Here is a 19080-nt window from a genome sequence, read left to right on the forward strand (position 1 = left end):
AAGGAGAATCCAGCCCGACCGTCACTCGTGGACTTGGTAAGTATAATTGTATCGAATGTTGCCTACCCCTGAAATGAGCATTTCCCCCCATAGACTATAATGGGGTTCGAAATCTGTTCGAACAGTTGGACAGTGTGCGGCTGTTCGAATCGGATTTTGAACCTTGGACATTTTAGTGTTCGCTCATCTCTATTGATGACCTATCCTATCCAACTCCACCCAACACTGGTCCAAACTCCAACTCCACAGCCTAGATTTTTTATCATCCCTTTCTAGGTTTAATGTTCCTTTACCAGCCACCAATGAATTATTAACACAATGGAATTATACGTTAAACTGATTTATTGTTTTTCTGGAAAACTTAAAAAAATTATAGTATGAATAACAAGATTGCTGAGGTACTGAATAATCATCCCAGAGTCTTCACATTGCATTTTGTGGGTGTCTTATATAATCTACAGCTCTGAATACAGATGGAAAGAACAGAATGTTATTGATGACGACAACCAGGGTTACATCAGTCACTGCTGGAGGATTCTGAACTGGTAGAGGAGGAAGATGAAGAAGAGGAGGAAGAGTGACGTCCTCGCTTTCCTTTCTTTTTGCCTTTCTTGTGGTGTTTGGTTGTCTTTGATTTGCTTTTCAGTTTTTTATGACTTTTCCTCTTCTTTGACTTTGGTTCGTCTTCGCTTGAGTCGCTTGATGAGTGAGATCTGCAATGAAAGAACACAAGCGAGTAATACCTAGATGGGAAAAGATCTGTATAGGAAAATCAATGTATTTCCAGGAGTAGTTTCCCAGTTTGTCAGAGTGAATGTAAGCTCCCCAGTCACCGCAAAATGGACTTTTAAAAGAGCCCATTGGGAGGATTGTTGAGAGTTGAACCCTATCCTAAGGGAAGGCCTTCAATATTAAAAAGTCTTAGAACAACGCTTCAACATCCATCACCCATCAGCATAATTGGCCTTGGAGTGCCAGCTGGGACGTCCATAGAGTGGTAAGAAGGGAAATCTCCATGTTTCTTAATAATAATATACATTTTATTTATATAGCGCCAACATATTCCACAGCACTGTACAATTTATAGGGTTCAGATACAGACATACATACCAAAGAACGTCATTTCACACAATGGGACTGAGGGCCCTGCTCAAAAGAGCTTACAATCTATGAGGTAGAGGGGGTGACACAAGAGGTAGCAGGGGCGGCATTGCTTATACAGTGTTCAGACAATTTTGTGCATTAGGAATTGTGATTGGCTTGTCTGAAAAGATGCGTCTTTAGTTTGCGTTTGAAACTGTAGAAATTGGGAGTTAATCTGATTGTTCGGGATAGAGCATTCCAGAGAAGTGGTGCAGCTCGGGAGAAGTCTTGTATACGAGCGTGGGAGGTTCTGATAATAGAGGATGTAAGTGTTAGATCATTGAGTGAGCGGAGAACACGGGTTGGGCAGTAGACAGAGATGAGGGAAGAAATGTAGGGAGGTGCGGCATTATGGAGAGCCTTGTGGATGAGAGTAATAACTTTATATTTTATTCTATAATGAATAGGCAGCCAATGTAGCGACTGGCACAGACCGGAGGCCTCGCTGTAGCGTCTAGCCTGATAGATGAGCCTGGCCGCTGCATTCAGAATAGATTGTAGAGGAGAGAGTTTAGTGAGGGGAAGACCGATTAGTAAGGAGTTACAGTAGTCAAGGCGAGAATGAATCAGAGAGACAATAAGTGTCTTTAGTGTATCTCTGGTAAGGAAAGGGTGTATTCTGGAGATGTTTTTGAGGTGGAGGTGACATGAACGTGCGAGTGATTCAATATGAGTGGTGAAGGAAAGGTCTGCGTCAAACATGACCCTGAGGCAGCGGGCATGCTGCCTAGGAGTTATAGTAAGGCCTGAGACTGCAATGGATATATCAGGGACAGATCTGTTAGATGGTGGAAACAGTAGTAGTTCAGTCTTAGAGAGATTTAGTTTCAGATAGAGCGAGGACATGATATTAGAGACAGCAGAGAGACAGTCACTGGTGTTCTGTATGAGTGCAGGGGTGATGTCATGGGAAGATGTGTATAATTGGGTGTCATCAGCATAAAGATGGTACCTGAAGCCAAATCTGGTGATGGTTTGTCCAATGGGGGCTGTGTAGAGAGAAAAGAGCAGGGGGCCGAGGACCGAGCCCTGAGGAACCCCAACAGCAAGGGAAAGAGGGGAGGAAAGAGCCCGCGAATGATACACTGAAAGTGCGGTCTGAGAGATAAGAGGAGAACCAGGAGAGCGCAGGTTTCTTACCCCTCCAGGTTGGCTGTGGTGGGTGAACAGTTGTATGAAGGATTTGTTTTGTTGCTCCATAACTCTATGGCTGGCACGGAGTTGTATCCACCACCAGATTCTTGACAATGGTTGGTGGTCCACCAATTGGGTTGTCAAGACTTCATTTTTTTATTGCCTATGCTTAGGGGGCCATGGAAGTCAATGGAAACTGAGCTGTAGTGAAGGTGCAGGGTTGCTAGTGACCAGAACTTTCCAATTCCAGCCCTATATTGTGCACTAGATGGGCACTGGAAGTGGCTCCGTACAGATGATAGGGGATCCACACCAGGTCCACAGACCTATCGTTCATATATTTATGCTGTGGACAGACCATAAAAAAAAAATGTCCAGACAACCCCTGACATACCATCTACCCATCTACTAGATTGCTGAAAAGTTTCACTCTTGTACACAGCTGAGCCTATAATTTTCTCCATGAGCCAAAAAAGAGACATGCCCATTAGAGATGAGCGAACACTAAAATGTTCGAGGTTCGAAATTCGATTCGAACAGCCGCTCAATGTTCGTGTGTTCGAACGGGTTTCGAACCCCATTATAGTCTATGGGGAACAGATACTCGTTAAGGGGGAAACCCAAATCCGTGTCTGGAGGGTCACCAAGTCCACTATGACACCCCAGGAAATGATGCCAACACCTCTGGAATGACACTGGGACAGCAGGGGAAGCATGTCTGGGGGCATCTAACACACCAAAGACCCTCTATTACCCCAACATCACAGCCTAACAACTACACACTTTACACACTCAATACCACCTCTCTGACAGTAGGAAAACACCTTGAAACATGTGTATTTGGCACTTGCAGTGAGGAGAGCTTGTCACCAGCAGTGAATTTGGCCCTTGTAGTAAGTTGAGGTTGGCACCAACATTTGTTTTGAAAATCAGGGTGGATTGAGCCTCTAACCAGCAGAGTTTGGGCAAATTCATGGTGGAGGGAGCCTCTAAAAACCCCAGTTTGGACCAATTCATGGTGGAGGGAGACTCTAAAAACCCCAGTTTGGACCAATTCATGGTGGAGGGAGACTCTAAAAACCCCAGTTTGGACCAATTCATGGTGGAGGGAGCCTCTAAAAACCCCAGTTTGGACCAATTCATGGTGGAGGGAGCCTCTAACCAGCCCAGTTTGGACCAATTAATGGTGGAGGGAGCCTCTAAACAGCCAAGTTTTGGGAAATTCATGGTGGAGGGAGCCTCTAACCAGCCCAGTTTGGACCAATTCATGGTGGAGGGAGCCTCTAAACAGCCCAGTTTGGGCAAATTCATGGTGGAGGGAGCCTCTAACCAGCCCAGTTTGGACCAATTAATGGTGGAGGGAGCCTCTAAACAGCCCAGTTTGGACCAATTAATGGTGGAGGGAGCCTCTAACCAGCCCAGTTTGGACCAATTAATGGTGGAGGGAGCCTCTAACCAGCCCAGTTTGGACCAATTAATGGTGGAGGGAGCCTCTAACCAGCCCAGTTTGGACCAATTAATGGTGGAGGGAGCCTCTAAACAGCCAAGTTTTGGGAAATTCATGGTGGAGGGAGCCTCTAACCAGCCCAGTTTGGACCAATTCATGGTGGAGGGAGCCTCTAAACAGCCCAGTTTGGGCAAATTCATGGTGGAGGGAGCCTCTAAAAAACCCAGTTTGGACCAATTCATGGTGGAGGGAGCCTCTAATTAGCCCAGTTTGGACCAATTAATTGTGGAGGGAGCCTCTAACCAGCCCAGTTTGGACCAATTAATGGTGGAGGGAGCCTCTAACCACCCCAGTTTGGGCAAATTCATGGTGGAGGGAGCCTCTAACCAGCCCAGTTTGGACCAATTAATGGTGGAGGGAGCCTCTAAACAGCCAAGTTTTGGGAAATTCATGGTGGAGGGAGCCTCTAACCAGCCCAGTTTGGACCAATTAATGGTGGAGGGAGCCTCTAAAAAACCCAGTTTGGACCAATTCATGGTGGAGGGAGCCTCTAATTAGCCCAGTTTGGACCAATTAATTTTGGAGGGAGCCTCTAACCAGCCCAGTTTGGACCAATTAATGGTGGAGGGAGCCTCTAACCACCCCAGTTTGGACCAATTCATGGTGGAGGGAGCCTCTAACCACCCCAGTTTGGACCAATTCATGGTGGAGGGAGCCTCTAAACAGCCCAGTTTGGGCAAATTCATGGTGGAGGGAGCCTCTAACCAGCAGAGTTGGGGGAAATCAGGGTGGAGGGAGCCTAGTATTAGCAGAATTGTGCAACGCTTATGGTGGATGAGTATGAGGATGCGGAGGAATTGGAGAGGTTGAGTACAGACATGGAGTTTCATGTTGGGGTGCTTTACACAGGTGGGCACAAAAATGACGGCTCTACCCAGTGGTGGTTCATTTTTATCAAAGTGAGCCGGTCGGCACTCTCAGCTGACAGACGGGTGCGCTTGTCAGTGATGATGCCACCGGCTGCACTGAACACCCTCTCAGATAGGACGCTGGCGGCAGGACAGGACAGCACCTCCAAGGCATATAGGGCAAGTTCAAGCCACAGGTCCAACTTCGACACCCAATACGTGTAGGGCGCAGAGGGGTCGGAGAGGACAGGGCTGTGGTCGGAAAGGTATTCCCGCAACATGCGCCTATACTTCTCACGCCTGGTGACACTAGGACCCTCCGTGGCGGCACTTTGGCGAGGGGGTGCCATCAAGGTGTCCCAGACCTTAGACAGTGTGCCCCTCGTTTGTGTGGACCGGTGAGAACTTGGTTGCCTACTGGAGGAACTGCCCTCCCTGCCGCCAACGTCACATGCTGGAAACATCTCCATCATATTCTGCACCAATTGCCTGTGGCAAGCATTGATGCGATTGGCCCTCCCCTCTACCGGAATAAAAGACGAGATGTTGTTTTTATACCGGGGGTCAAGGATAGCAAAGATCCAGTACTGGTTGTCCTCCATGATTTTGACAATACGCTTGTCGGTTGTAAAGCACCCCAACATGAACTCAGCCATGTCTGCCACAGTGTTAGTTGGCATGACTCCTCTGGCCCCACCGGAAAGTTCAATCTCCATTTCCTCCTCATCCTCCATGTCTACCCATCCGCGCTGCAACAATGGGACGATTCGAAGTTGCCCGGAAGCCTCCTGTATCACCATCACATCATCGGACAACTCTTCTTCCTCCTCCTCCTCCTCCTCCATTAAACGCAGTGAAGCGGACAGATGTGTGGACCTACTCTCCAGCTGTGACGGATCGGATGCTATCCCTAACTCCTCTGTGTGATCTGAGTTATCCCTGATGTCAATCAGGGATTCTCTCAGAACACACAAGAGCGGGATTGTAAGGCTCACCATCGCATCCTCAGAGCTCACCCTCCTTGTGGACTCCTCAAAGACCCGTAGGATGTCACAAAGGTCTCTCATCCATGGCCACTCATGGATGTGAAACTGAGGCAGCTGACTTTGTGGCACCCTAGGGTTTTGTAGCTGGTATTCCATCAAAGGTCTCTGCTGCTCAACCACTCTATTCAACATCTGAAACGTTGAGTTCCAGCGTGTGGGGACGTCGCACAAAAGCCGGTGTTGTGGCACATGCAGGCGTTGCTGGAGAGATTTTAAGCTAGCAGCGGCTACTGTCGACTTGCGAAAGTGGGCGCACATGCGCCGCACTTTCACCAGTAGCTCTGGAACATTGGGGTAGCTCTTTAGGAAACGTTGCACCACTAGGTTGAAGACGTGGGCCAGGCATGGAACATGTTGGAGTCCGGCAAGCTCCAGAGCTGCTACCAGGTTCCGGCCGTTATCACAAACGACCATGCCTGGGCCCAGGTGCAGCGGCTCAAACCATATTGCCGTCTCATCGAGGAGGGCATCCCTCACCTCGGAGGCAGTGTGCTGTCTGTCCCCCAAGCTGATCAGCTTCAGCACAGCCTGCTGACGTCTACCAACGCCAGTGCTGCAACGTTTCCAACTCGTAGCTGGGGTCAATCTAACAGCGGAGGAGGAGGCGGTGGCGGAGGAGGAGGCGGTGGCGGAGGAGGAGGCGGTAGAGGAGGAGGAGGAGGAGGGGGGTGTTCTTCTCGTGTCCCTGCCAGGAATGTTAGGCGGGGAGACGAGGTACACCGGGCCAGTTTGGGAAGCAGTCCCAGCCTCAACTACATTCACCCAGTGTGCCGTCAGTGAAATGTAGCGTCCCTGTCCGCATGCACTTGTCCACGCGTCGGTGGTCAAGTGGACCTTTGTGCAAAGCGCGGAACTAAGGGCCCGCCTGATGTTGAGTGACACGTGCTGGTGCAAGGCGGGGACGGCACACCGGGAGAAGTAGTGACGGCTAGGGACGGCATAGCGAGGTGCCGCAGTTGCCATCAGGTCCAGGAAGGCGGGAGTTTCAACAAGCCGGAACGCCAACATCTCCTGGGCCAGCAGTTTAGCGATGTTGGCGTTCAAGGCTTGCGCGTGTGGGTGGTTAGCAGTGTATTTCTGCCGCCGCTCCAATGTCTGAGAGATGGTGGGTTGTTGTAAAGAAACGCCTGATGGTGCCTTTGATGGTGCAGGAGAAGGAGATAAGACAGGACCAGGGGAGGATGAGGTAGAAGTCAACAAAGTGGCGGAGGCAGATGAAGTGGTGTCCTGGCTCGTCCTCTGGAGTGCATCGCCAGCACAGTCAGCAGTGGCAGTGGCAGAGGCAGAGGCAGAGGCAGTGGCAGTGGCGTGAACGGCAGTCGGCCTTTGTCCTGCCGTTGCTGCCTGCCACTGATTCCAGTGCTTGGATTCCAAATGACGGCGCATTGAAGTGGTGGACAGGTTGCTCTTCTCAGAGCCCCTAATCAATTTCGAGAGGCAAATTGTGCAGACAACACTATATCTGTCCTCGGCGCATTCCTTGAAAAAACTCCACACCTTCGAGAAACGTGCCCTCGAGGTGGGAGTTTTTCGGGGCTGGGTACGAACTGGAACATCTTGGGAGATTCCGGGTGTGGCCTGGCTTCGCCTAAGCTGCTGACCTCTGCCTCTGCCTCTAGCTACCCTTTTTGGTGCTGCACCTGCCTCAACATCCACACTACTTTCCCCGCTTGACATCCCCCCTGTCCAGGTCGGGTCAGTGTCCTCATCATCCACCACTTCCTCTTCCAACTCCTGTCTCATCTCCTCCTCCCGCACAATGCGCCGGTCAACTGGATGCCCTGACGGCAACTGCGTCACATCATCGTCGATGAGGGTGGGTTGCTGGTCATCCACCACCAAATCGAACGGAGATGGAGGAGACTCTAGTGTTTGAGCATCTGGATACAGATGCTCCTCTGTTAGGTTCGTGGAATCGTGACGTGGAGAGGCAGGTTGAGGGACAATGAAAGGAGCGGAGAACAGCTCTGGGGAGCAGGGACAGTTTGGGTTATTGTTCTGTAAAGCTTCGGAATTTTGGGAGGAAGGAAGACAAGACTGTTGGGTAATAGGAGGAGAGGAGGCAGAGTCTGACTGGCTGCTGGACAATGTGCTGTAAGCGTTCTCTGACAGCCATTGCAAGACCTGTTCCTGGTTCTCGGGCCTACTAAGGTTTGTACCCTGCAGTTTAGTTAATGTGGCAAGCAACCCTGGCACTGTGGAGTGGCGCAATGCTTGCTGCCCCACAGGAGTAGGCACGGGACGCCCTGTGGCTTCACTGCTACCTTGCTCCCCAGAACCATTCCCCCGACCTCGCCCACGGCCTCGTCCACGTCCCTTTCCGGGAGCCTTGCGCATTTTGAATTCCTAGTTAGAAATTGGCACTGTATACCAGTAGTAAAAATTGTGGGTGCACGTAACCCCAATATATTCTTTGAATTCCCAGTCAGAAACTGGCACTATATGGCAGTAGCAAGAAATGAGGGTATTTGTATTCCCAATATACTCTTTGAATTCCCAGTCAGACAATGGCACTGTATACCAGTAGTAAAAATTGTGGGTGCACGTAACCCCAATATATTCTTTGAATTCCCAGTCAGACACTGGCACTATATGGCAGTAGCAAGAAATGAGGGTATTTGTATTCCCAATATATTCTTTGAATTCCCAGTCAGACAATGGCACTGTATACCAGTAGTAAAAATTGTGGGTGCACGTAACCCCAATATATTCTTTGAATTACCAGTCAGAAACTGGCACTATATGGCAGTAGCAAGAAATGAGGGTATTTATAACCCCAATATATTCTTTGAATTCCCAGTCAGACAATGGCACTGTATACCAGTAGTAAAAATTGTGGGTGCACGTAACCCCAATATATTCTTTGAATTCCCAGTCAGAAACTGGCACTATATGGCAGTAGCAAGAAATGAGGGTATTTATAACCCCAATATATTCTTTGAATTCCCAGTCAGACAATGGCACTGTATACCAGTAGTAAAAATTGTGGGTGCACGTAACCCCAATATATTCTTTGAATTCCCAGTCAGAAACTGGCACTATATGGCAGTAGCAAGAAATGAGGGTATTTGTATTCCCAATATACTCTTTGAATTCCCAGTCAGACAATGGCACTGTATACCAGTAGTAAAAATTGTGGGTGCACGTAACCCCAATATATTCTTTGAATTCCCAGTCAGACACTGGCACTATATGGCAGTAGCAAGAAATGAGGGTATTTGTATTCCCAATATACTCTTTGAATTCCCAGTCAGACAATGGCACTGTATACCAGTAGTAAAAATTGTGGGTGCACGTAACCCCAATATATTCTTTGAATTCCCAGTCAGAAACTGGCACTATATGGCAGTAGCAAGAAATGAGGGTATTTGTATTCCCAATATACTCTTTGAATTCCCAGTCAGACAATGGCACTGTATACCAGTAGTAAAAATTGTGGGTGCACGTAACCCCAATATATTCTTTGAATTCCCAGTCAGACACTGGCACTATATGGCAGTAGCAAGAAATGAGGGTATTTGTATTCCCAATATACTCTTTGAATTCCCAGTCAGACAATGGCACTGTATACCAGTAGTAAAAATTGTGGGTGCACGTAACCCCAATATATTCTTTGAATTCCCAGTCAGACACTGGCACTATATGGCAGTAGCAAGAAATGAGGGTATTTGTATTCCCAATATACTCTTTGAATTCCCAGTCAGACAATGGCACTGTATACCAGTAGTAAAAATTGTGGGTGCACGTAACCCCAATATATTCTTTGAATTACCAGTCAGAAACTGGCACTATATGGCAGTAGCAAGAAATGAGGGTATTTATAACCCCAATATATTCTTTGAATTCCCAGTCAGACAATGGCACTGTATACCAGTAGTAAAAATTGTGGGTGCACGTAACCCCAATATATTCTTTGAATTCCCAGTCAGAAACTGGCACTATATGGCAGTAGCAAGAAATGAGGGTATTTGTATTCCCAATATACTCTTTGAATTCCCAGTCAGACAATGGCACTGTATACCAGTAGTAAAAATTGTGGGTGCACGTAACCCCAATATATTCTTTGAATTCCCAGTCAGAAACTGGCACTATATGGCAGTAGCAAGAAATGAGGGTATTTGTATTCCCAATATACTCTTTGAATTCCCAGTCAGACAATGGCACTGTATACCAGTAGTAAAAATTGTGGGTGCACGTAACCCCAATATATTCTTTGAATTCCCAGTCAGACACTGGCACTATATGGCAGTAGCAAGAAATGAGGGTATTTGTATTCCCAATATACTCTTTGAATTCCCAGTCAGACAATGGCACTGTATACCAGTAGTAAAAATTGTGGGTGCACGTAACCCCAATATATTCTTTGAATTCCCAGTCAGAAACTGGCACTATATGGCAGTAGCAAGAAATGAGGGTATTTGTATTCCCAATATACTCTTTGAATTCCCAGTCAGACAATGGCACTGTATACCAGTAGTAAAAATTGTGGGTGCACGTAACCCCAATATATTCTTTGAATTCCCAGTCAGACACTGGCACTATATGGCAGTAGCAAGAAATGAGGGTATTTGTATTCCCAATATACTCTTTGAATTCCCAGTCAGACAATGGCACTGTATACCAGTAGTAAAAATTGTGGGTGCACGTAACCCCAATATATTCTTTGAATTACCAGTCAGAAACTGGCACTATATGGCAGTAGCAAGAAATGAGGGTATTTGTATTCCCAATATATTCTTTGAATTCCCAGTCAGACAATGGCACTGTATACCAGTAGTAAAAATTGTGGGTGTATATAGCCCCAATTCTATTGCTAGGGGACTTGCAGGGTATTTCTGGGGTGAAGGTGGGGGGGCACACCGTTGGAACGGGTATCGGGGTATATATCGGGTATACGGGAATACACTGACAGTGTATTCCATTCAGGATCCTGGGAAAGCTGGGTTGCGGCGATTGAGCCCGTCAGTGCCACGTTACACTGACAAGCTTCTCCCTGGAATTTAGCTCTTACAAGAGCTGTTGGTTGTCTTCTCCTTCCTATCCTAGCCTGTCCCTGCCTACCCAGAATCTAAGCCCTAGCTAGCTGGACGGAAACCTCCGTCCTCGGTGAATTGCAAGCTCAGAATGACGCGAAGCTGGGCGTCGCTGTTCTTTTAAATTAGAGGTCACATGTTTTCGGCAGCCAATGGGTTTTGCCTACTTTTTTCAACGTCACCGGTGTCGTAGTTCCTGTCCCACCTACCCAGCGCTGTTATTGGAGCAAAAAAGGCGCCAGGGAAGGTGGGAGGGGAATCGAGTAATGGCGCACTTTACCACGCGGTGTTCGATTCGATTCGAACATGCCGAACAGCCTAATATCCGATCGAACATGAGTTCGATAGAACACTGTTCGCTCATCTCTAATGCCCATGTATTACCTGGATGATCATGCATTTACTGGAAAATGTATATCAATTGGATTAAATTCCCCCTCCCTTGCCATACAAGACCATCAGCTGAATACAGGAAAACACATAAGGGCAGATTTATTATGCCTTGTATATCTGCTTTTTGGCGTAAAAGCAAGGTCGAGCAATTCATCGAAAAATAACCAAAACAAGGATTGTTTGTGCAAAAAAATGGCAACATTTTTGATTTTTGCTCCCACCTCAGCAAATAGGCGCATACTTACAGCATGTAAGGGATGGCATTATCGCCTGTACCAGGTTTATTATCATTTACACTACAAATCTTACAGTCAAGCACAATGTTAGACAAATATACACACATTGAGAAATATTGACTACTAGCTGGTACCCGCGACTTCGTCTGCGGTGATTGTAGCAGTGGGTATATACAGGGGTGGGTAAGGTTTTCGTACTGTGTATAAGGTATGGGATATAAAATGTAACTGTGTATCTTGTTGTTGCTGTAATTCTGAGAGCACATGAGACTTTTGTGTTGAATGTAATTTGTATTTCAGCCGCTATACGGTGTTGGTATAAACTGTACATAGTGACTTTGGGACAGAGGTATTTCAGGTTAATATACTTCGATATACGACATTGTATGATTTGTTATTTTCCGCCAGTACATGTAAGTTTTGGGCACAGGATACTCTTGAGTAAGCAACATAAAGTCTGGCCCTGTGCATGACAGTTTAGTAACTCCATGTGCCTCTTATTAATAGCAATTAACCCCATAATGTCCCACACATTAACCCCTGTGTAAGAGTTACTGATAGAGATGAGCGAGTACTGTTGGGATCAGCCGATCCGAACAGCACGCTCGCATAGAAATGAATGGACGTAGCCGGCACGCGGGGGGTTAAGCGCACCGGCTACGTCCAAGCGGAAGTACCAGGTGCATCCATTCATTTCTATGGAGCGTGCTGTTCAGATCGGCTGATCCCAACAGTACTCGCTCATCTCTAGTTACTGATATGTGAGAGACTTGGAGGTAATAATTAAGTATCTTCATTACTGAGGTCTGTTATTAGTACCTCCATATGTCTCACATATTAGTAACCTTTATATGGGGCACACAGGGGTTAATATAAGGGACATGATGGGGTTTATTCCTATTAATGTGAGGCACATGGAGTTACTAACACTAAACTAATAACCCCATGCCTGACATTAATGAGAATAGGAAATAAAGGAAGGGAGCTGTGTGTTTCTTACTTTCAGTTTGCTAGCAGCTTCGGCAGGAGCTATCACTATAGCAGGCAGAGACCTGAGCGACTAAGCTCCACCCCCTGGGTTTCCTGCACATCTCGCAAAGGGGAGTGTCCTTATGCCTCAGCTCTAGCAGAGACTTTATTTAACTCTTGCAGGTCCTGTGCTGCTGGCATGCCAGTGAAATATGGCAGGAGTGCCACTCTTGGCATGTGTGCCAGGGGTTGCTGACCTCTGCTGTAGGGGGTAATATGAATTTTGTGGCTTGCTATGGTCCAAAGTGTGTGAGATTGCAGAGATTGTGATGTGAGTTTGGGTTTTGTGGGGGTCCTGGGAAATACGTATGTGCGCTATTGTGACAAAAAGTAGCCTATTGCGCAATCGAGTGTAGGGACTATGTTTGTGGAAAATTTCAGCCAAATCGGTGGAGCGGTTTTTGCGTGATTGACCGCCAAACATCCGAACATCCAAAGGGTCCTGGGAAAAACGTATGTGCGCTATTGTGACGAAAAGTAACCTATTGCGCAATCGAGTGTAGGGACTATGTTTGTGGAAAATTTCAGCCAAATCGGTGGAGCGGTTTTTGCGTGATTGACCGCCAAACATCCGAACATTCAAAGGGTCCTGGGAAAAACGTATGTGCGCTATTGTGACGAAAAGTAGCCTATTGCGCAATCGAGTGTAGTGACTATGTTTGTGGAAAATTTCAGCCAAATCGGGGTCCAAAGTGTGTGAGATTGCAGAGATAGTGATGTGAGTTTGGGGTTTGTGGGGGTCCTGGGAAAAACGTATGTGCGCTATTGTGACGAAAAGTAGCCTATTGCGCAATGGGGTGTATTAACTATGTTTGTGGAAAATTTCAGCCAAATCGGTCAAGCGGGTTTTGCGTGATTGACTAACAAACATCCGAAAAGTCAAAGCCACAAACATCCAAACTCACAAACTTTCACATTTATAATATTAATAGGATTGAGGGAACTGCACCATTTGTCCTATTCAGTTAGCCCACAGATATTTATTTATTAATTATAAGGGCTCACAATGCTCATTTTTCCCTATTACTATGTCTTTGGAGTATGGGAGGAAATCCATGCAAACACAGGGGAGAACATACAAACTCCTTGCAGATGTTGTCCTTGGCAGGATCCGAACCCAGGACTCCAGCGCTGCAAGGCTGCAGTGCTAACCACTGAGCCACTGTGTTGCCCCAGTTAGCCCACAGATATATCCTGTGTGATGACCAATGTGCTGCCTGTGATATAACCCAGATGCTAACTAAACGTTAGGAGTGTGTCCCATGAAACCATGCCATGTTTAAAAGGGTTTTTTAGCCTAAAAATAATGATGGTATCCTAACGTAAAGATAGATCATCGATATCAGATTAGTAGCCCGGCACCCTGATCGATCAGCTACTATCACACAGAGAAAGAAGGAAGTAGGCAGCGCTGTTCTCTGTGTAGTGGCCAGACAAAGTACTGCAGGTAAACTCCCATTCACTTAAATGGGACCTGATCTGCAGCACTCAGTTTAGCCATTACACAGAGAACAGAACTGTCTGATTCCTGCTCCACTCACTGCATATTTGTGATTGATGAAGGTGTTGGGTGTCAACCCCCCCCCCCCCCCCCCCCATATGTGATATAAGTGACCCATCATCAATAATTTTAGTCTGAAAAATCCTTTAATCCCACTCATTTAAACCCTACATTACATGGCGGGGTGGCCAATTGGCTGTATCTTTCTACTGAGTGGATGGGGTCATTCATAGTAATATAAGAAAGGAGTGAGAGGTGACAGTGAAACTACTGTTTCCTATTCTACAGAGAAATAAAAGCTCTGGAATCCTCCTTTAGCGAGTAAGCCCGGAGACGTGACTATTACCGTTCCCACTTCTCATTATTTCTATTACCTTTCTAAAAGGATCACTTAGTAACCCACAGTTCAAATAAGATCTATAGAGTACACAGCAAAATACTCCATTATGTAGCAGAAATATATTTTCCGCGGGCCACAATTTCTGGATATGGATAAATACTCCGCTTTTCTAAAGGTTATTGCTGTCAATAACTCGGAGCTCAGCCGCTTTCTGACAGCAGATGGAAATTACCTTTTTCTTGGCTTCTTGGATTTTGTTTTCTCTTTCTTTTTCTTCAGCTTTTTCTTCCCCACTTCTACAGCATCTGTTAAAAGGCAGAGTGGGTGTTAAAACCAATAGAGCTGATTGCTGTAGAGAAATCGCAGACACATTTTAACCCCTTAAGAACTGGACTATGTTGGACCTCAATAATAAGCTTTTTTTTTTTTTTTTTACTTTATTTTTTTTTTTAAATTTGTATCTCAGTTGAAAAGCCATAAATTTTCAGCTTTCTATGGATGTGTGGGGGCTTATTTTTTTTCAGGGAGAGTTGCATTTTTCAATGACATCATACTGGGTTCCATATATATATATATATATATATATATATATATATATATATATACATATTTACTTTCTTAGGGGAAGAACAAAAAAATAATTCAGCAATGATTTTAGATTAATTAAAGGGATTCTAACATTAAAAAACTTTTTGTTCTAGATAACACGTCGGAATAGCCTTTAGAAAGGCTATTCGTCTCTTACCTTTAGCCGTGGTCTCCGCTGTGCCGTTCCTTAGTAATACCGATTTTTACCGGTATGTAAATTAGTTCTCTGGCAGCGATGGGGGCGGACCCCAGCGCTGAAGATATGATGGGGGCATCCCCACCGCTGCCCGAGAACAGGATCTTGCGCCACCTCTATCTTCTGCTGGATCCTCCCCTTCCTTCTTCGCCTTTTTTCGGAGTCACGTTGGACGCCTGCGCAGTTGGCGCCTGCCAGTGGGACACTAGTAGAGCCGACTGCGCATGCGCGGCCATAGTGCCGAGGCCGCAATTGCGCGCACACGTAGTCGGCTCTACTAGTGTCAGCCGACAGAGATGACGCCGCTGAAGAAAAAAGGGGAAAATCCAGCAGAAAATAGAGGCGCTGCAGGATCCTGTTCTCGGGCAGCAGTGGGGATGCCCCCTTCGCATTTTCAGGCTGGGACCTGCCATCGCTGCCAGAGAACTAATTTACATACCGGTAAAAAACAGTATTTCTAAGGAACGGTGTGGCGGAGATCCCATCTAAAGGTAAGAGACGAATAGCCTTTCTAAAGGCTATTCCGACGTGTTATCTAGAAAAAAAGTTTTTTCAATGGTAGAATCCCTTTAAAGAGGACCTTTCACCATCTGGGGCACATGCGGTGTAATACATCACTAGAAAGCCGGTGTAATACATCATTATCTTATTTCCCATTCAGTGGCCCCGGGGAAGAGCTATCGTACCATAGCTCTTCACAGTCAGAAGGGCGTTTCTGACAGTCAGTCAGGAACGCCCTTCCTCACAGCAGCGTCTATTGCGCTGTATTGTGAGGGGGCGTTGCTTACCACCCAGTGATGACACTGAGCGGTGAAGAACGCCCCCCAGTACTCGTCTTCTTCCGGCGCAGGCTCGTAACTTCTAGGTGTCGGGCCTTGAGCAGAGCAGACTGCGCAGGCGCACAGGCCACGGGAAAATGGCCGCTTGCACTGTATTGTTAGCGGTCATTTTCCTGTGCGTCTGCGCAGTCTGCTCTACTCAAGGCCCGACGCCTAGAAGTTACGAGCCTGCGCCAGAAGAAGACATTGAAGATGACGCTGCGGATGAAGAAGAAGGAGGCGGCGCTGGAGACAATTCTCTGGCAGCGGTGGGGACGCCACCATCACTGTTTGAGCGCTGGGAACCATCCCCATCGCTGCGAGAGAACTCATTTGCATACGAATAAAAACCGGTATTTCTAACGGCGCAGCAGAGAACACGTCTAAAGGTGAGAAACGAATAGCCTATCTAAAGGCTATTTCGACGTCTTATCCAAATAAAGAAAAGGTTTTAATGGTAGAATCCCTTTAAAAATTAAAAAATATACAAAGGATTTAAAAATTAAAATAAAATTTTATATATATATATATATATATATATATATATATATATATATATATATATATATGAAAAAAACATTACCTTATCACAGTGTGCTAAACAGCTACATACCGTAGTTCACGATACGTGCATACAAATAGTAATACAAAAATGTTTTACATAGTACCAACATAAAGCACATCTTGTAATACAATATAAAAAAAATCAAAAAAAAAAAAAAAATCACACAAAGTAATTGTGAATGGTTCAATGGAAAAACAACATATAATTGGCAACCTTGTGGCGTATTCATATTGAAATTATATTGTACAGTTCTTTGGTGTTAGGCAGCACGAGAATACTTAGAAACACACAATAACAGCATTTTACATTACGTGTACATGGGGGACATAAATAGCATGTTATTCTAAATAAGAGACAGGGAAGAGGCTTTCTTTGTTTGCTGCTGGTTGTAGGATTATAATGATCATCATTTAGAGGACTGGTGCCCCATGGGAAGTCTATAAAAACATGTACTTACGTGCAGATCAAGCACACTAAACAAACAAGCATTCCCCTTATCTTATATGTACATTTCTGCATCAGTCTGTAAATGGGATTCTTTAAACCCTTTAAGGGATCCTATCATTGGATACCCTTTTTTTTTCCCCTCGCTAACACTTAGGAATAACCTTAAGAAAGGCTATTCTTCTCCTGCCTTTAGATGTCTTCTCGTACCACCATTCGCTAGAAATCTGGGTTTTCTTTGGTATGCAAATGAGTTCTCTCGCAGCACTGGGGCGTCCCCAATGCTGCGAGAGAAATCTCCAGTGACGCCCTCTCCCTGTGTTTTCTTCTATCCTGGCTTTCAATCTTCAAGGCCTTGGGCAGAGCCGACTACGCATGCTCAGGCCACAAGAAAATGGCCGCTAACACCAGCTTACTGTGTAAGCGGCCATTTTCTTGTGGCCCAGGCATGCACATTCGGCTCTGCCCGAGGCCTTGAAGATTGAAAGCCAGGACGGAAGAAGACACAGGGAGAGGGCATTCCAGAAGAAGATGGAGGCGTCGCTGGAGATTTCTCTCTCAGAATTGGGGACGCTCCTAGTGCCGCAAGAGAACTCATTTGCATACTGAAGAAAACCCGGATTTCTACCGAACGGCGGTGCAGAGAAGACATCTAAGATAGGAGAAGAATAGCCTTTCTTAAGGCTATTCCTACATGTTAGGGAGAAAAAAGGTTATCCAATGATAGGATCCCTTTAAAGACCATGCCAATTTTCCTTTTTGTGTATCTGTTTTTAACTCCATATTTATTTATTTTTTTTTCGGGTCACAGTCATATGATGGCTTATTGTTTGTGGCACAAATTGTACTTTGTAATGGCACCATTCACATTTGCGCCAATATGGGTTTAATTTTTTTTTTTTTTATGTAGATTGTGAGCCCCACATGGAGCTCACAATGTACATTTTTCCCTATCAGTATGTCTTTTTGGAATACGGGATGGAAATCCATGCAAACACGGGGAGAACATACAAACTCCTTGCAGATGGTTTTTTGCCCTTGGCGGGATTTGAACACCAGGACTCCAGCGCTGCAAGGCTGCAGTGCTAACCACTGAGCCACCGTGTGGCCCCCCAACATGGGTTTAATTTTTACGGCATTCACCATGTGGTAAAAATGGCATTACCTGTATTATGTGGGTCAGTACGATCACGGTGCTACCAAATTCCTATAGTATTAGTCATTTTTTGATACCTTTTAAAAAAAACAAAAAACCTTGCAAAATAGAAAAAAAATAAATGTGTGACAACCCCATCAAATGGAAACCTAGACCCACTGAAAAGCGGTTAGATAAGAAACTACACGGATCCCATAGACTATAATGGGGTTCTTGTTCCCGAAGCGGACTCCCATGACGGAATACTGAATTCAGGTGTGAACCGGGCCTAACAAAGGTATATTGATTATCACTGGAATATACATGTGTCAAGTGGTAGACTCCCTTTAAGGATAGGCCATCAATTTTGTACATCAGCGGGGTCAGACTGTTGGGACCACCACAGACCAACTATTTTCTAGAGAAAACAACTCCTGGAATTGCTTACATGCTGGGTGCTGTGCTGCTCACTCACACCACTTGTAGTGATGGTTGTAGGTATTGCATAAGTGACCCATTTAAGCATATGGACCACCACTGGAGTACCATGGCCAAAAGTAAGTTGAGGGAGCATCACACTGTCAGGCATGTAAACAATGATGTAAGATGTTGTTGTGACAGTCTGAACCACCCCTCTTAAATTGGTGGCCTATCACTGAGACCCCTCCTCCAATCCTGAGTACAGGGGTGTTTTTTTTGTTTTTTTTTAGATCAGATAATTTTTATTAACAATTTTTTCTGTACATAAATTCAAACAATCGACAAAACAATAGCAACACAACAACAATTCAAAGGAAATATGGAGACACAATCCGACATTTAAAGGGGGGGGGAGGCCATTAGGGCCCACACTAAATCTCCCGAACATCCTTCGATTCATAGCAAATAATATTGCTCAGGGGATCAGGAAACTAATAGAGTAGTGAGAGATCAATCCCTAATCAGAGATGGGAGGGAAGACCAGGTCCCCAAATTTTTTCAAATTTAGTTTGGGCCTTTCTTTGTGTATATACTCCCCTCTCCAGCCTAATAGTATTATTAACTCTAGATATCAATTCCACCAGAGAAGGAGGGCTCGGGTCCAACCAATGGTAAGCAATCCATTTTCTTGCCTGGCACAATAC

The 19080-nt window shown here is 45.7% G+C and overlaps 1 protein-coding gene across 1 annotated transcript in view; it reads right to left on the reverse strand.

The window, feature by feature from the left end:
- Positions 1 to 324: 324 nt before the first annotated feature.
- Positions 325 to 19080, reverse strand: part of SREK1IP1 (SREK1 interacting protein 1) — a 46553-nt gene continuing 27797 nt past the window's right edge. Inside the window, exons 4-5 of the mRNA XM_075269999.1 lie at positions 14443 to 14515; positions 325 to 713 (exon numbers count right to left, since the gene is read on the reverse strand). Of these exons, the coding sequence (XP_075126100.1) occupies positions 518 to 713; positions 14443 to 14515 (269 nt within the window). The 3' untranslated portion in view covers positions 325 to 517. The remainder of the gene's footprint in view (positions 714 to 14442; positions 14516 to 19080) is intronic.

This window comes from Leptodactylus fuscus, chromosome 1, assembly GCF_031893055.1.
Source record: "Leptodactylus fuscus isolate aLepFus1 chromosome 1, aLepFus1.hap2, whole genome shotgun sequence".
Taxonomy (NCBI): domain Eukaryota; kingdom Metazoa; phylum Chordata; class Amphibia; order Anura; family Leptodactylidae; genus Leptodactylus; species Leptodactylus fuscus.